At 36.6% G+C, this 13,455-nt stretch overlaps 1 protein-coding gene across 1 annotated transcript; it reads left to right on the top strand.

Moving 5' to 3' along the window:
* The first annotated feature begins 7,510 nt into the window (after positions 1 to 7,510).
* On the top strand, positions 7,511 to 11,035 carry IAPP (islet amyloid polypeptide). Its single transcript, XM_051637507.1, has 3 exons — positions 7,511 to 7,590; positions 7,737 to 7,871; positions 10,843 to 11,035. Exons 1-3 carry the CDS (start codon positions 7,511 to 7,513, stop codon positions 11,033 to 11,035), a joined length of 408 nt encoding a protein of 135 aa, XP_051493467.1.
* Positions 11,036 to 13,455: the final 2,420 nt, after the last annotated feature.

Here is a 13,455-nt window from a genome sequence, read left to right as displayed (position 1 = left end):
TTAACCCTTCATTGACAAGAAATTATATGAAATGTTACATTAATGTGAAATTATATATGACTTTACCAACATTCTTTTTTTGTTGTTTTTAACACAATACCAATAATTACAAACAATGTGGCAATGTGTTAGTTCTCTAATATGAAACTAGCCATTTACATCCTGTGAGAATGCATCAGGAAAGGGAACAGGGCCTCTGTGAAGAGTAATGAAATCAAGCCTACAGTCACTAGAACCATAGTCACTAGTAAGGGGTCTAGCCCTCTAGCTGGAAATGTATAAGAATACTGTAAATCAAGGAAGAAAAAAAAAAAAAAAAGAAGAAAAACAAACAAAGCAACAACCAAAAAGCCCCCACAAACCTAGACAATAGTTTATGCAATAGAAAAGACTCTCAACCTAAAAGGAGAGCTAAAGATACCCATTCTAAATTATGCTTAATACATACTCAACACTCACAAATTTTAAAGACACTTGTCCTGAAGTATGTGCTTCTCTTCTGCTCTGCATAAGGTTCTTTTCTGCTTCAAATAATATGATAAGATGACTTTTCAGGGTTGTCCCATTGAAACTGCAGCATTCATTAGCAGAATAGGTCTTAATATGAAATTATTTAATATGTTAATGACTGAAAGTTTCCAGAGCCTCAGATTTTTTTGTCTTGCAATAATGCAGTGCCTTCAGTTTTTCACTGGGTATTTGGTTCAGTAACATTCTATTTCAAAAATCATCTCCTTTTGAATCAGCCATGTCACTTGTCACTCTTAAAACATTTATGAGAGCTCACATTTAAATATGGACTTTTCCATACTATTCATGTTTTCTATTATCAGGGATGATCTCAGCCAAAAGCGGAGTGGGTGCTAAATGGATGGAATCAGTACTCATAACAGAGAAAATAACCACTAAATTTTTCCAGATACATTTGCTGAAGTCATCATGAATTTTTAGTTACTTCTTAGAGAGACAATTTCATGTAGTGATTCATGTTCCTGTGCTTATCAAAACGTTTTCTCTTCTCCAAGTTGAAAGAAAAGGTCAGGTCTTGCACTCACACATACAATAATCCAAACATACAGTAAATGCAGCCCCACTATACTCTTGGAAGAAAAGCTGTCTCATTTTGCAGCCCCATGTGCCGACATACCATAAATGAGTTAATTTATGTTTCATGGTATCGTCAACATAAATCCTCCTATGTAGGCTAGTACATTGCATTTGCCACTTATGAAAAATTGTTACTAACATGAGTGATCCTTGGTTCAGCACAGCTTTCCTTTCTAAACAGCAGAGAGAATGTCACTATTAATAGCAGAGCTGTCAAGAAAGCATCATCTGAAAGACTCAGAGCATTTCAAGACAAAGCCAGATTGTCATTCTTTTGTTGCAGTTTGCAGGGTGGAAAAAAAAAAAAAAAAAGATGACTGAAAATGAGATAGTTTAAAGGAAAACTTAGTTTAAACTTATGTGCTGGATCAGGTAGCAAGGGCTGACATAATTCTGTGTAGATTTATTTTGAAAAGCAGCAGTTTCTCTCCCTGGTGAATAGGTTCTATTTGCTTTGTACTTACTAGTGATTCACCTCCAGAGAAATAAGTCTGGGAAGCATGGAAGGTGGTTCCTTGTCACACTGTCTTCTATGGATATCTGTGCTCTTTATAAGATGCTGGGGTGGGAAAGAGAGGGTGGAGAGTTCTCACAGTTACACTCGGTAAATCAGAAACAGCACTTTGACATGTATCTGATTCTTTAATCTCTCTTTTTCCTTACAGGAGCATTCAGGGAGATCTCATTCTGCACGTTCAGTAGCAATATAGTCACCCTGGACTCTTCTGTACAGAGAAACCTATGCAGTGAGCCAGGATGTAAATGTACAGTGTACTGCTTGTGTAAGGAGGTGCTCCAATTAAGTGTCATAACTTTCCTTTTAGCAAATTAGTTGTTCTGCTTTGAAGTACACATCTGAATCCACGTGTTATAGGACTCCAAATACTATTGTAGTAGTGGTATATAAGCATTGCAGCAAGACATCTGAAAGCTGAGTATCTTCTCAGAGATAAATTCTTATAGACAGTGACTTTAGATAATTATGATAGCAGGAAGTAATGGATGATTAGATTAAGAGAAAGGAAGACCAGTAGTACTATTTTGTATTTCTTACTGTTACCACTGTCAAGAGCCCTTGTAGTGACACTGATAAGCAAAGTTCTGCATTTGGTTTCAGAAGCAGACAGAATTCTGGAAGCAGATTGCAGAAGAGACAGGGATAAAGAAAATTAAGAATGTAAACCTCCTGTTTTATTCAAAGGTAAATTGCTGGATGCAAGCCAGTAGAAGCCATGCAATTAAAACTGTAAGCACACATGGCATTAGGAACTATAACTCATCAATCACTGTACTGTCAATTCTGACTCTTCTGACCTAAAGCTGGGGTTTATTCCTCTTGCTTGGGAGATTCCCAGATATAGGTGCTGATTTAGCACAAACTACTGAGCTCATTCTCAGAGCAATCATTAGCAGTAGCCCTTTGAGGCTACATCATCATTCTGCCAATGGTATGAGCTGAATACCACAACACATCATAAAAGGCAGATTTAAGATGCTGTTAATGATCCAAAATGCTTCTTTCCATTCTCTAGTCTATTCCATGGACAGCTGCTCTTCATTTCTGAATCACCTGGTTTTTCCACTGGGGGGGAGAAATTATAAACTTTGTTCCTTTATTTCTTCTGCTGCTTCTTTCACATTTCTTCCACAAGTTTAGCATCAGTTTTGGGATCAACAAGATCCCAACAAGAGCTCTTCAAGTTTTTATCAGTGCAGAAATGCCCCACACTAAATAGAAGTAATAAAGCTGCATGATCAAAAGCATATTTGATACAACAGCATTTGAACATAGATACACATAACTTAAGTGCTAACAGTACAACTCCACACATCAGAAAGTACATTTCAGTATTCATCAACATAGAACCAAGAAAGAAATACTGGCAAGAGAGCATTACAGCCAAAATTTTCAGACTTTGGCAACCAAATGTAAAAATTTAGGGAACTATCCGGGTTCACAGTCATAGGTGCCCAGTGCAATTTTAAACTCCCTACTCTGCCTAGTTCTGCCTAGTCTGTAGTTGCTATGATAGTGTCCTACTAGCCAGGGTCAAAAACATTCCTGGATACCCCAGAACATCTAAAATGACAGCAGAAAACTATGCTTAGACACCCAGTTTACTCCTCTAATTTCAGATTCAGCCATTTGAACACAAGGAATTTAGACTTTTTCAGATGTGCTGACAGCACCAGCGAAACCTGTTTAGTTATATTTTACTTAGGTTTCTAGGCTTGATTCAGACATATTTAAAAGAAATCAAAGACTAATAAAATGGATATAAAAATGAAACCATTTTGGCAGATTGCATGAAACATCATGCTGAGCTCATGTAACAGCCACAAGCTGTGACACACGCACCGTTCTGTTTCATTCCTGGTACTATTTACAGTGATGCATATTAATGTTGCTGCTGTTATGATATCTGGTTTATTTAAAAAATTCTAATAAGCTCATTTCAAGTTAATGCTTAAAGGTTTTCCTTTTCTGTTTTGATACAACTAAACCGTGAGTTATTCACACACTTCCAGTTACTGGTAACTGAGCAACAATGTAATTTACTGGAGACATCTGCCTTACACCACGGAGCAGTATCTGGTAAAGTGCAAGAGGTAATGTGGCTTTTGGTCACTCTCATTTATGAGAGACACTCATTACCAAAAGCCTTAATGTGTGTTATTAATGTTATTAAGCAAATGTGGAATTCAGAAACTGAAAAGCAGCCATTAAAAGTAGGAAACAGGTCTCCAGCAGGTGTCAAGAATAGCCTAAAAAAAAGGTAAATACAAGAAAGGGGAGACAACCTTGAAGGTTAGGAACTGAGCACATGAGAGAGTGAAAGCACTCTGATGGAATTCATTTCACATTTTCTTAGATAGCTGCAGTGTAAACATCTATACCGAAGCAAGTTACCCAGGGCTGTTTTTCTAGTACAAAGGGAAGAACAAGGACAAAATATCTGAGTTATTTTAGATACCTACATTAGAAATGGGCACTAGAAAGACCTCTATTCCTCTCAAATTTAGTCAGACAAATCCCACTCCCCAGTATATAAAAGCAGCAAACATTTGAGACAAGGTTAGTTCCCTGTTTCTCTGCTGCCAGTACATAACAGGGCAGAGCATGTTCATCATCTTGCAGCTAAAGATATTTATGTGGGTAGTTTCCAGAGGGAGCTGGGGCATTGGTATACTATACCTTCTGGATTCTTTGCAAACCTCCACTCCTCTGATGTCCCCTAGCCCTCATGTAGGCACAAACACTTCATACATATTTTTTTTCATACAGACTTAGACACCAGTATAAATACATACAAATACTATGTAACTACTCAGGATATAATTGGTCATGGATTTCTTTACTAAGAATACCTGATTTTTTCCTTAGGCTGATATCATATGTTATGCACAATAAGAAAGGGTTTTTTCTAAGATCAAGGTTAAGGTACTTTGTTAGTGATAAAAATATCTAACCACTTCAGTGAATGGCACTATGTGCACAGTACTTCATGCCAGGTTCTTAAAATTTGAGTTACGAATAGCTCAGCTGTCAAAGAGATTCTGCAATGTCATATTCCACTCTTGTTTGTGTGGGAAAACACTACTCCTGCTTAAAAGGACATGCAACAGAAGCCATTAATACTCTAAATTTGTTACCATTAAATCTGACTAATAGCCAGATAGACTTCTTGCTGACTCTGCCAATATGCTTTGTGGCCCAGGAAGCAAACAATGCTCCTAGGATATCACAAGACCAGCTTCATTTTTACAGTTTTTTTCAAGAATCGTTCTTGAATCACTCTTCTTCCCTTGAAGTATTAGAGGCTCTCCAATGCCACTTGCAGGACAGCTGGAAACAGGATTTGGGACCAGTGTTTCTTTGAAAAGCTGGTTTCACTTTTCTTATGTCAACCCTTAGCTTGATTCAAGCTTGACACAACAACCATTTATTTAGATGCCATAAACCAAAACAGATTCCGAATATTCAGTCCAATATTTTAAAATCCTGGATGAAAATGGCATCTATCTGTTGATTTTCAGGAGCTGAAACAACATGAGTTTGCCTTTTCATAAGAGCTGGGCTGAGCATACACACCACTACCGTCAGGGGGATGTGGATCACTTCCCACTTGGGAAGAAGAGTACCAAGGCACTTTCAACTTCAATATTCAAGCAGTGAATATCGGCTGGTGTCAGTCATCAGCCAGATTATTTGCATAATTGTTTTTTTTAACTCAATTCTGTGTCTGTAAAATGAGTCTAATCATGCCTTCATCTCATAGGAGTGAAATTAATACATTGAAAATAACACAAGAATGTTAATTCATTGTAGTCAAACGCTACAGTGAAACCAACAAGAGATGACTCTTTGGAGAGATAAATCTGTTTCAGATATTACACAGAACATGCTGTCATCGTGAAGATAAAACAACACCATACTTCTCTTACACTGGGACTGTCCATCCAGGGGAGGACAGAAGGAACCTGGGGAAAAAAAGTTTATCATTAAATCAGAGTGCAAAATATCCAGAAGCAGCAAATTAAGTAAATAAAATAAATAAAAACAACCCCAAATATTTTGTCACTTGCTAGAATTTGCTAGAATCTTATTTGCAGACTAGCTGTTGGATCAGTTTAAGAGGCAACTATCCCAGCTCAATACTCCTATATGCAACTCAAGTAGCACAGATGCCTGAAGAGAGCCAACACTGGAACTTTAGCCACTTCAGTGAAAATCTGGAGTTACAGTCTAAATCAGCAAAGAAGGAGGCTTCCAATTAAGGCAATGTACTTGGCATTGAAGAAGTTATTAATTAATTCATGTTCTGTGGGGACATGGAAGATGCATGTGATAACTTCTTACCACAGAAAACTTTGCCTCATCTTTTGTGTCAGCATTTTAGCCTCCTTAACTAATTGAAAGACCTGTTTTCCAAAGCATTTGGGCACCTAGAGGCAACTTAGGAGACAGGGGAAAAAAAAATAAATTAAAAAATAATATTCTTAATTCCCACAGAAATCGGGGGAAATAATTGTTCAAATTGGTACCCTTGGAAATCTGAAATCAGGTAATTTATTAACACTGGATTTAGTCTATGAAAACCCTGAATCTCTGCAAATACTAGAGAAATAAGTTTGCACAGATAGCCTTCATTCTGCTATTTCCTAGCTTTTTCACTCTAGTCTTTGCCTGCTTAAGAATATTGACACCATTTTCATGCTTGACATAAAGAATCTACCAGTGTTAGTAAACCAAAACATTTTGCATTTTCATTTGTATTTATACTCTACTGAAAAATGTACATTATTTCTACCTTGTTACCCTGAATGGTCACCCCATCTGTCAATTTAAATATTTTCAGTCTTTTCATATCACTTATACAGCTTTTATCCCTTCAAACTTTTTTTCCTGCTTTGATCATTATATACTTCGACAACAATCCTCCACAACTTTAACTGTTGTATCTTTTCTAAGTTATGTTTCTTTATATTTCAGTTACTGGTGATCTGGTGTTGAATTTACTCTGACTTTCTTTATAACTCTTGTTACCTTATTTAGCCCTTCAAAACACCCACAGGGAATATTACCTCAGCATCTTATCAGAACCGTAAGATTGAGGCTACAGTTCTGATGTGCAATATGCTATTACAGCATCTTCACGAGGGCATCCTGCATACACCAGGTTAATATTTACTGATGTGTTCATGTAATAGTGACCTATCTGCCTCTGCTCCTCTCTGGGGTACTTTCTATCTAGAGGGATGGGAATTAATGACAGTCTTTCTGTGCTGCCTGATGTCAGAGCTGACAAAGGTGTGAAGGGTATATAAGAGACGTATTACTTGTCAGCAAGGAAAGGGGAAAAGGGATACTCCAGAGCTAGATGCAAGCGTGGAATTGTTGCATGCACCCTTCTTGCTCACACAGGTGTGCTTCTTCAGTTAGTTCCCTGACCACTAAAAGGTAAACAATTTCTTTCTTTCTTTTTTTTTTTTTTCCCCTTACTTAAGATTCAGTACAATAGATGTGCTTTCAGGAAAGCACAATATTTTGCATTATTAAGCCACAGCATTTTTCAGGAAAAGGCTAAGATAACTTCAAGGTAAATGGCACCTCAGACCAGAATTTGAGACTGGGACATGTCAGGAAATGCAAACCAGAAACAAGGAAAAGGATTGAAACTACTAGATTGAAAATGAACATTTATTGTTGAGAGCTACCTGTCTGAAACTGTGCAGTGTCACTAAACTTAGGGGGATCATTTTTCTTACTCTAGCCTGTGACAAAGTCTAGCTGCTTTTGATTTAGGACAGAATGGGCATCAGTAATAGGATATGCTGAAGAGTATTTGGGTTTGCTTTCAGTTTTGAATCATTACTCTTTTCAGAAAGTTTGGAAGTAAAGATGTGCAACCTACGGCTGTCAGTTTTCTTCATTGCACTTTCTGTCACTCTGAGCTGTTTGGAAGCTAGACCTATTGAAAAGTGAGTAATAAATAATAATATTTATTTCTTCTTGTAGGAAAAAGTGTTCAGATTATTTCATTAATTGCCTTTGCTTTCGTATCTCAAAAAATCTGAACAAAAACAGAGCTATTCAATTTCACAGGTTATTTTATTGTTGTTTAAAGATTACTGTCTACGGCTGATGATCTATCTGACCGTACTTCCAAGAGACAAGGATGGATATTGCCAGTAATGTCACTGAATACACTCTCAGGATTAAATGAGGAAATGCCAGAACAACCAGCAGCAAAGCCAAAAAGGTATTGATTTCCCCTGTTTCTTCTAGTCATCTCAGTTAGGATTAAATTACGAAGTAAACTTCAGTGCTACTCTGTTACTTGAGACTTTTTGTGTCTGTTGTTTATTCTCAAAAAAAGCTTAAAATATTGTTCTTGTAAATAAAGCCATTTTGTAAGCATAAAGATCAAAGCATTCAGAGTGAAATCTAGTGACAAAGGTTGCAGATCATTTAACCACTTTACAATTATAATGGTTTCATAAATGAAAAAGGCAACAAACACTACATTACCTTGAGAAGAAAAGTGTATTTTGAAAGGACTCTATTTAAGCTTTTGACACATTCACAAGCCTGAAGTGTAAAAAAAAAAAAAAAAAAAAAAAAGTCTAGCCTTGTTGATAACACTAATGCTCTGATAGAATGGATTTATTTTATAATATAACTATTTCATCACAGAGTTAAATATTAATTTAATCATAGGAAGAAGGAAAAGAAACAATTGGCTCTGATAAAATTTAACTAGTCTGAAATGCATTCAGATATATAAATGCACAAATTCAGTTTCAGGTAATTTTTTAATAAATAAAATAGAATTTCAAAAAGTGTCTGCAATTTATACTAAAAGATAAACGGTGCTGAACTACTCTAATTGTTCATCAGGCTTTTGAGTGAATTTCTTTCAATTTCTTTTTATGGATAGATTCAGTAAACACATGTCTGTTTAGCTGCGTGTTTCTCTGTGAATTTACTTCTAAAATGACAGGATTATATGATTGGTTACCTTAACAAATATTTTTATAGTGGAGACTAGTTTCTGACATTTTTACAGCTACTGCTTTTTAAAAACTAAAATAATAATTGTAGCCATCAAACACAAGGCATACCTTTATGAGTGTGGTATGCCTTACCTGCTTTCCTGGGGCTTTGGTTTACAGTCTCTTACTGGGTGAACTGTCTGATTGAAACATATATTCAATTAAATACTACAGCTCAGAGAGGGGTTCTGTCAGGCTAGACATCAGCTAGAAATCTAGTTGCTTCCTGTAAGAACTGGAGTTTAAACTTGGAGTGTCAGGGCCTGATTTTGTACCTGTAATGAAAATCAGAATTCTGCCTCCACAAAAAAATCCAACAGGATTTCCATGAGAACCAGTGGCTGTTTGAACCTCATATGTTAAAGGTTTAATTAAACTCTTTAAAAATCAACAGAAATACTCATAGAAACCTACAAGAAGCTAAAACAAAACCTATCCAGCCATTTCCATAAAATACAATTACATATTTAAAATACTAATTGCTTAGAAATTGCTGAATATTTGCTAATGAAGAACCAGTATAATACAGACATTTCTCTTACAATTATTATGCCATTCAGATTCTTAGATTAATTCAAATAACTCTGAAAGAATAGATGACATTTGAGATAATAGATTTAGTCACTCAATAGGAAAATGTTCTCATTGGTAACTGCTCAGAGTCTGAAACTTGGAAAATTTCACTCTTCTCAATAAATTTTTGTTGTCTACCTCATGCCACATCAACAATGAAGAAACCCAAGAAAATTAACAATATCTCAACAAACAATCTCAGCAAGCAAATGTTTCTGTCTGAAGGAATAGCACAGTGGTCTAAGAAACAAGTTTGAAAACCCAAGCTCTCTCAAGCTAACCACTGTATTGTGTATACAAAACAAAAACAAACCAACAAAACAAACCAACAACAAAACAACAAACAAAAAAAATTAAAAACCACATGCTACCTAAGTTCTAGATTAAGTTCTGTAAATCATCTATTGGTTCAGACCTTTTCATTCTTTTAAGGTAGAGATTCTTTCATGAGCACTCTAAATTCTCATCCAGCAAATTATTATCTCCTACCACAACAGCATTTTCAGGTTGCTGGTGATTCAACAAAGATGTGGATGCTTTTCATTTGTAAAAGTCAGAAAGCTGGAGCACCTCTCCTGTGAAGACAGGCTGAGAAAGTTAGGGTTGTTCAGCTTGCAGAAGAGAAGGCTCCAGGGAGACCTTACAGTGGCCTTCCAGTACCTGTAGGGGGCCTACAAGAAAGCTGGAGGACTTTTTACAAAGGCAGGTAGCAATAGGACAAGAGATAATGGTTTTAAACTGGATGGAAGAGGATGGATTTAGGTCAGACATTAGGAAGGAATTCTTCACCACGAGGTTGGTGAGACACTGGAACAGGTTGCTCAGGGAAGTTTTGGCTGCCCCACCCCCTGGAAGTGTTCAAGGCCAGGCTGGATGGGGCTCTGAGCAACCTGGTCTAGTGGGATGTTTCCTTGCTCATGCAGAAGGGTTGGAACTAGATGATCTTTAGGGTCCTTTCCAACACTATCCATTCTGTGAATATATGATAAGAAACTTCTGTTTAGACAAATCAAAATCCTAAGTGGTACTGAAGTCGGCAGAAGTTAGCAATGCCTGCCACTTCTCATGGTATGTGGCACAGTTGGGAGAAAGAGTCTGTGGGCTCAGTCTACTTGGTGTGTACTGAAATATGACTATTTACGTCAGTGAGAACAAGATATGATTTTGTGGGAACAAAAGAACTAAGTAAACGTTAGTGATTGTCATTATGTTAGTAATGATGATATCATCAAGAGCTCTAAATAGATTTAGAAGTGCAGGTTAAAGCTAAACATTTAGTCATTGTTTTCACTTACTGTCTTAACTATACTATCATTACTGGTTTTCTAGATGTCATAAACTGCTATGCGGAATATCAATAAAAATGACACATATCTGTTACAGTCTTTGCCTTTAAAAAACCCCACCATTAAAACCGATAAGAGCACACACTGCATGAGATTTTTTTTCAGGCACAAAGTAGGTGGTAGGAAGATTGTCATGTTCCTGTATTTGTGCACATCATAAAAGAACTCCCACACTAGCACAGCACTAATGCCTATTAGACTTGGCACACTGGATTGCTCATCATTTGACTTAACCTTGGCTCTTCTTGTTTTACCTCAGAAGTCACCATCTGGAGAAACGGAAATGCAACACCGCTACGTGTGTGACACAGCGCTTGGCTGACTTCTTGGTTCGTTCTGGCAGCAACATCGGAGCAATTTATTCACCTACAAATGTGGGATCCAATACATACGGAAAGAGGGACACAGTTGGGCTTTTAAACAGAGAACCCCAAAACAATGCACAGCTTTAGGCTGTTAAAATTACTACTGATACAGTTTTCTTTAGAAGCTCAGTTTTTCATGTGTCAACAACCTCTTGGTCATTTATTTCTTGTAGAGTCTTAACAGTGCCTTGTTTTCTGTGTGTAGGTATGTGATTTATGTCAACCATTTCACTATGCATGTACAACGACATGCATAAGCTATTGTTTTATCTCCATTAAGAACCCCAGATATCTGCTTGTTGAATTCCTTTGTAAAAATAAAGATACATATCACAATAATAAATGGAAAAGTCATTGCAATGGGTTTATTATTACTATTAAAAGGATGAAAAAGATAACATGATGTGTATGTTTTTATAGTCACAATTTGGTAGGAGAAAGAAATAATCTTAACTAAGACCAGCAGAAGTCAGAAATTAGATCCTAATGAAAGTAAACCAGAAAAAAAACTTCTGGCTTTGAAACATCTACAGTGTCTTGTTTTACATAATTGAAGAACTAGATCAGACACGATGGCTGCACTGTGCATATGATTATACCAATTAACTCACTGGTCTCTTTCCACCTTCACGTGCATTAAAAAAAAGTAGCAATTGTCTTGTGGCTCAGATTTCCATATGTACTCAGCTTGGGATTTTAAGAATTTACAGTTCTTGCTTTAAGATGGTATCACTAAAATGCAGTAATAGTGAGGGTAAGGGCTGCTAAATGTGAATAAAAAACTCAACATGCTAGCAAAAACACCTTTCCTTGAACTAGAGTAAAAAAGGGAAGAGACAAAACCAATAAGCAGATTAAGCATTAAAACATATCATATAGATAAGGTAAATCTGCCCACTGACATACTTGGTACCAAAATCTGAGAAAATTAGTTTAGAGACAGGCAGACCTTAATGGAAATTTGACAGTGTGATTTTCTCCTACCTCAGTGCAGTATCAGTGCAGGCTTAATAAAGATTTTTTTTTCTCTCCTTTAAAATGCTAAGCAAATTTTCATAGAGACGATATTACAGCAATGGTTGTTTTGTCCATTATTTTCTCAGTGAAGAGTTCATTATAATCTGAAAAACATTATTGTCCAACTATGAAAAACATTCAGCAGAAGCCTAATGCTGGAGAAGTAAACGAAATCTTACTAATTGCCCTTTGTTGATATGTTTCTGTTATAAAGTATGCCACAAAATATAAATATTTTTGTAAGTTTAATGTTAAATGTCATATTCACTTAATTTAACAACCATTACAGAGAAATAAAAATTACTGCACAGAATGTCTGCTTTAAAAGTGCCACTGATTACTCTCTTTTTTTGGGAAAAGTTCCAACCTTATTAATGCTCTAATCGATATTTCTTGTGACTTTTATTGAGAAAGCCATTCAGACGGTTTTAAACTTGTCTATGTTTCTGTCACCTTGAAATACTTTCCATTCAATTTACTTTTGAGATACATTAGACTTCCATCGTATGCTTGATTTGGTTTTCAGTTAGAATATTTACTTTTCAGAAAAAAAAAATGGGAAAGTGACAGGGTAGTTCACTGTGACATTGTTTAAACACAGGAGTAACCAGGTGGTCTTCACTGTGGATGGTTGCTGATTTCTAGGCTGATCCCAACCTGATACAGGTACAACGCTTTACACATCAGCTCTTGCTCTTTAAGCTACCGTTTGACAAATGAAATCAAAGCACAGACTATCTATGCACAGGTTCAGTGGAACTGTACACATTATTTTGTGCCTTACGTACTCCCGAGCATGATGGATTTGATACTAACATATTTAACATGTTTGCCCTATTTGCCAAATATTGAAAAATGCTACTCGTCTTTCAAGTCAGTGAAACAACAGAGAGGGCTATGAGATACACCAATAATTTAGAGAGGGACCATCTCACACAACCTCAGCTGCTTTTTGTCTAAGCAGTTGACAGTGCTCTCCTGCTATTTGGTGGAAAAAGACAACTACTTCCAATTCATCCCATCTTAGGTATCTATTTTAGGATGGGATGAATCACACTGTTGAAGTGCCTGCAGTTGATGATAGAGGGTGTCTAGACAATTAGCTGAAAATGGGCTCTTAACTTTCAGATAACTAGAGCTGGGTGACACCAATCCCACCTGCAGTTGGTGTGAACTGTTCAACCTAAAAACCTGGTTTGGTACCAAAAAAAAGCCAAAACCACTTCAGGCTCCAAATCAGTGAGTGATTAACTCTCATATTCTGAATGCCATTTGTTAGTTCATCAATTGGAGCATCTTGAGAAACTGCCTGCACTGAGATGTGCTTCCCCATATATGCCCTAGAGAACACAACTCTACTGCCCTTCCTCCTGCTGTGTGGTTACCACCAATTGCACTTAAAACTATTAGAGAAGAAGGACACAGTCATAGTAAACCTGAATGCAAGCCCAATCCTGAGAGAATGAGCCAGGAAGAGTGGATTTAAAAAA

This window comes from Apus apus, chromosome 1, assembly GCF_020740795.1.
Source record: "Apus apus isolate bApuApu2 chromosome 1, bApuApu2.pri.cur, whole genome shotgun sequence".
Taxonomy (NCBI): domain Eukaryota; kingdom Metazoa; phylum Chordata; class Aves; order Apodiformes; family Apodidae; genus Apus; species Apus apus.
The sequence above is the reverse complement of the archived record's forward strand: the minus strand, read 5'-3'. Positions and strand labels throughout refer to the sequence as shown.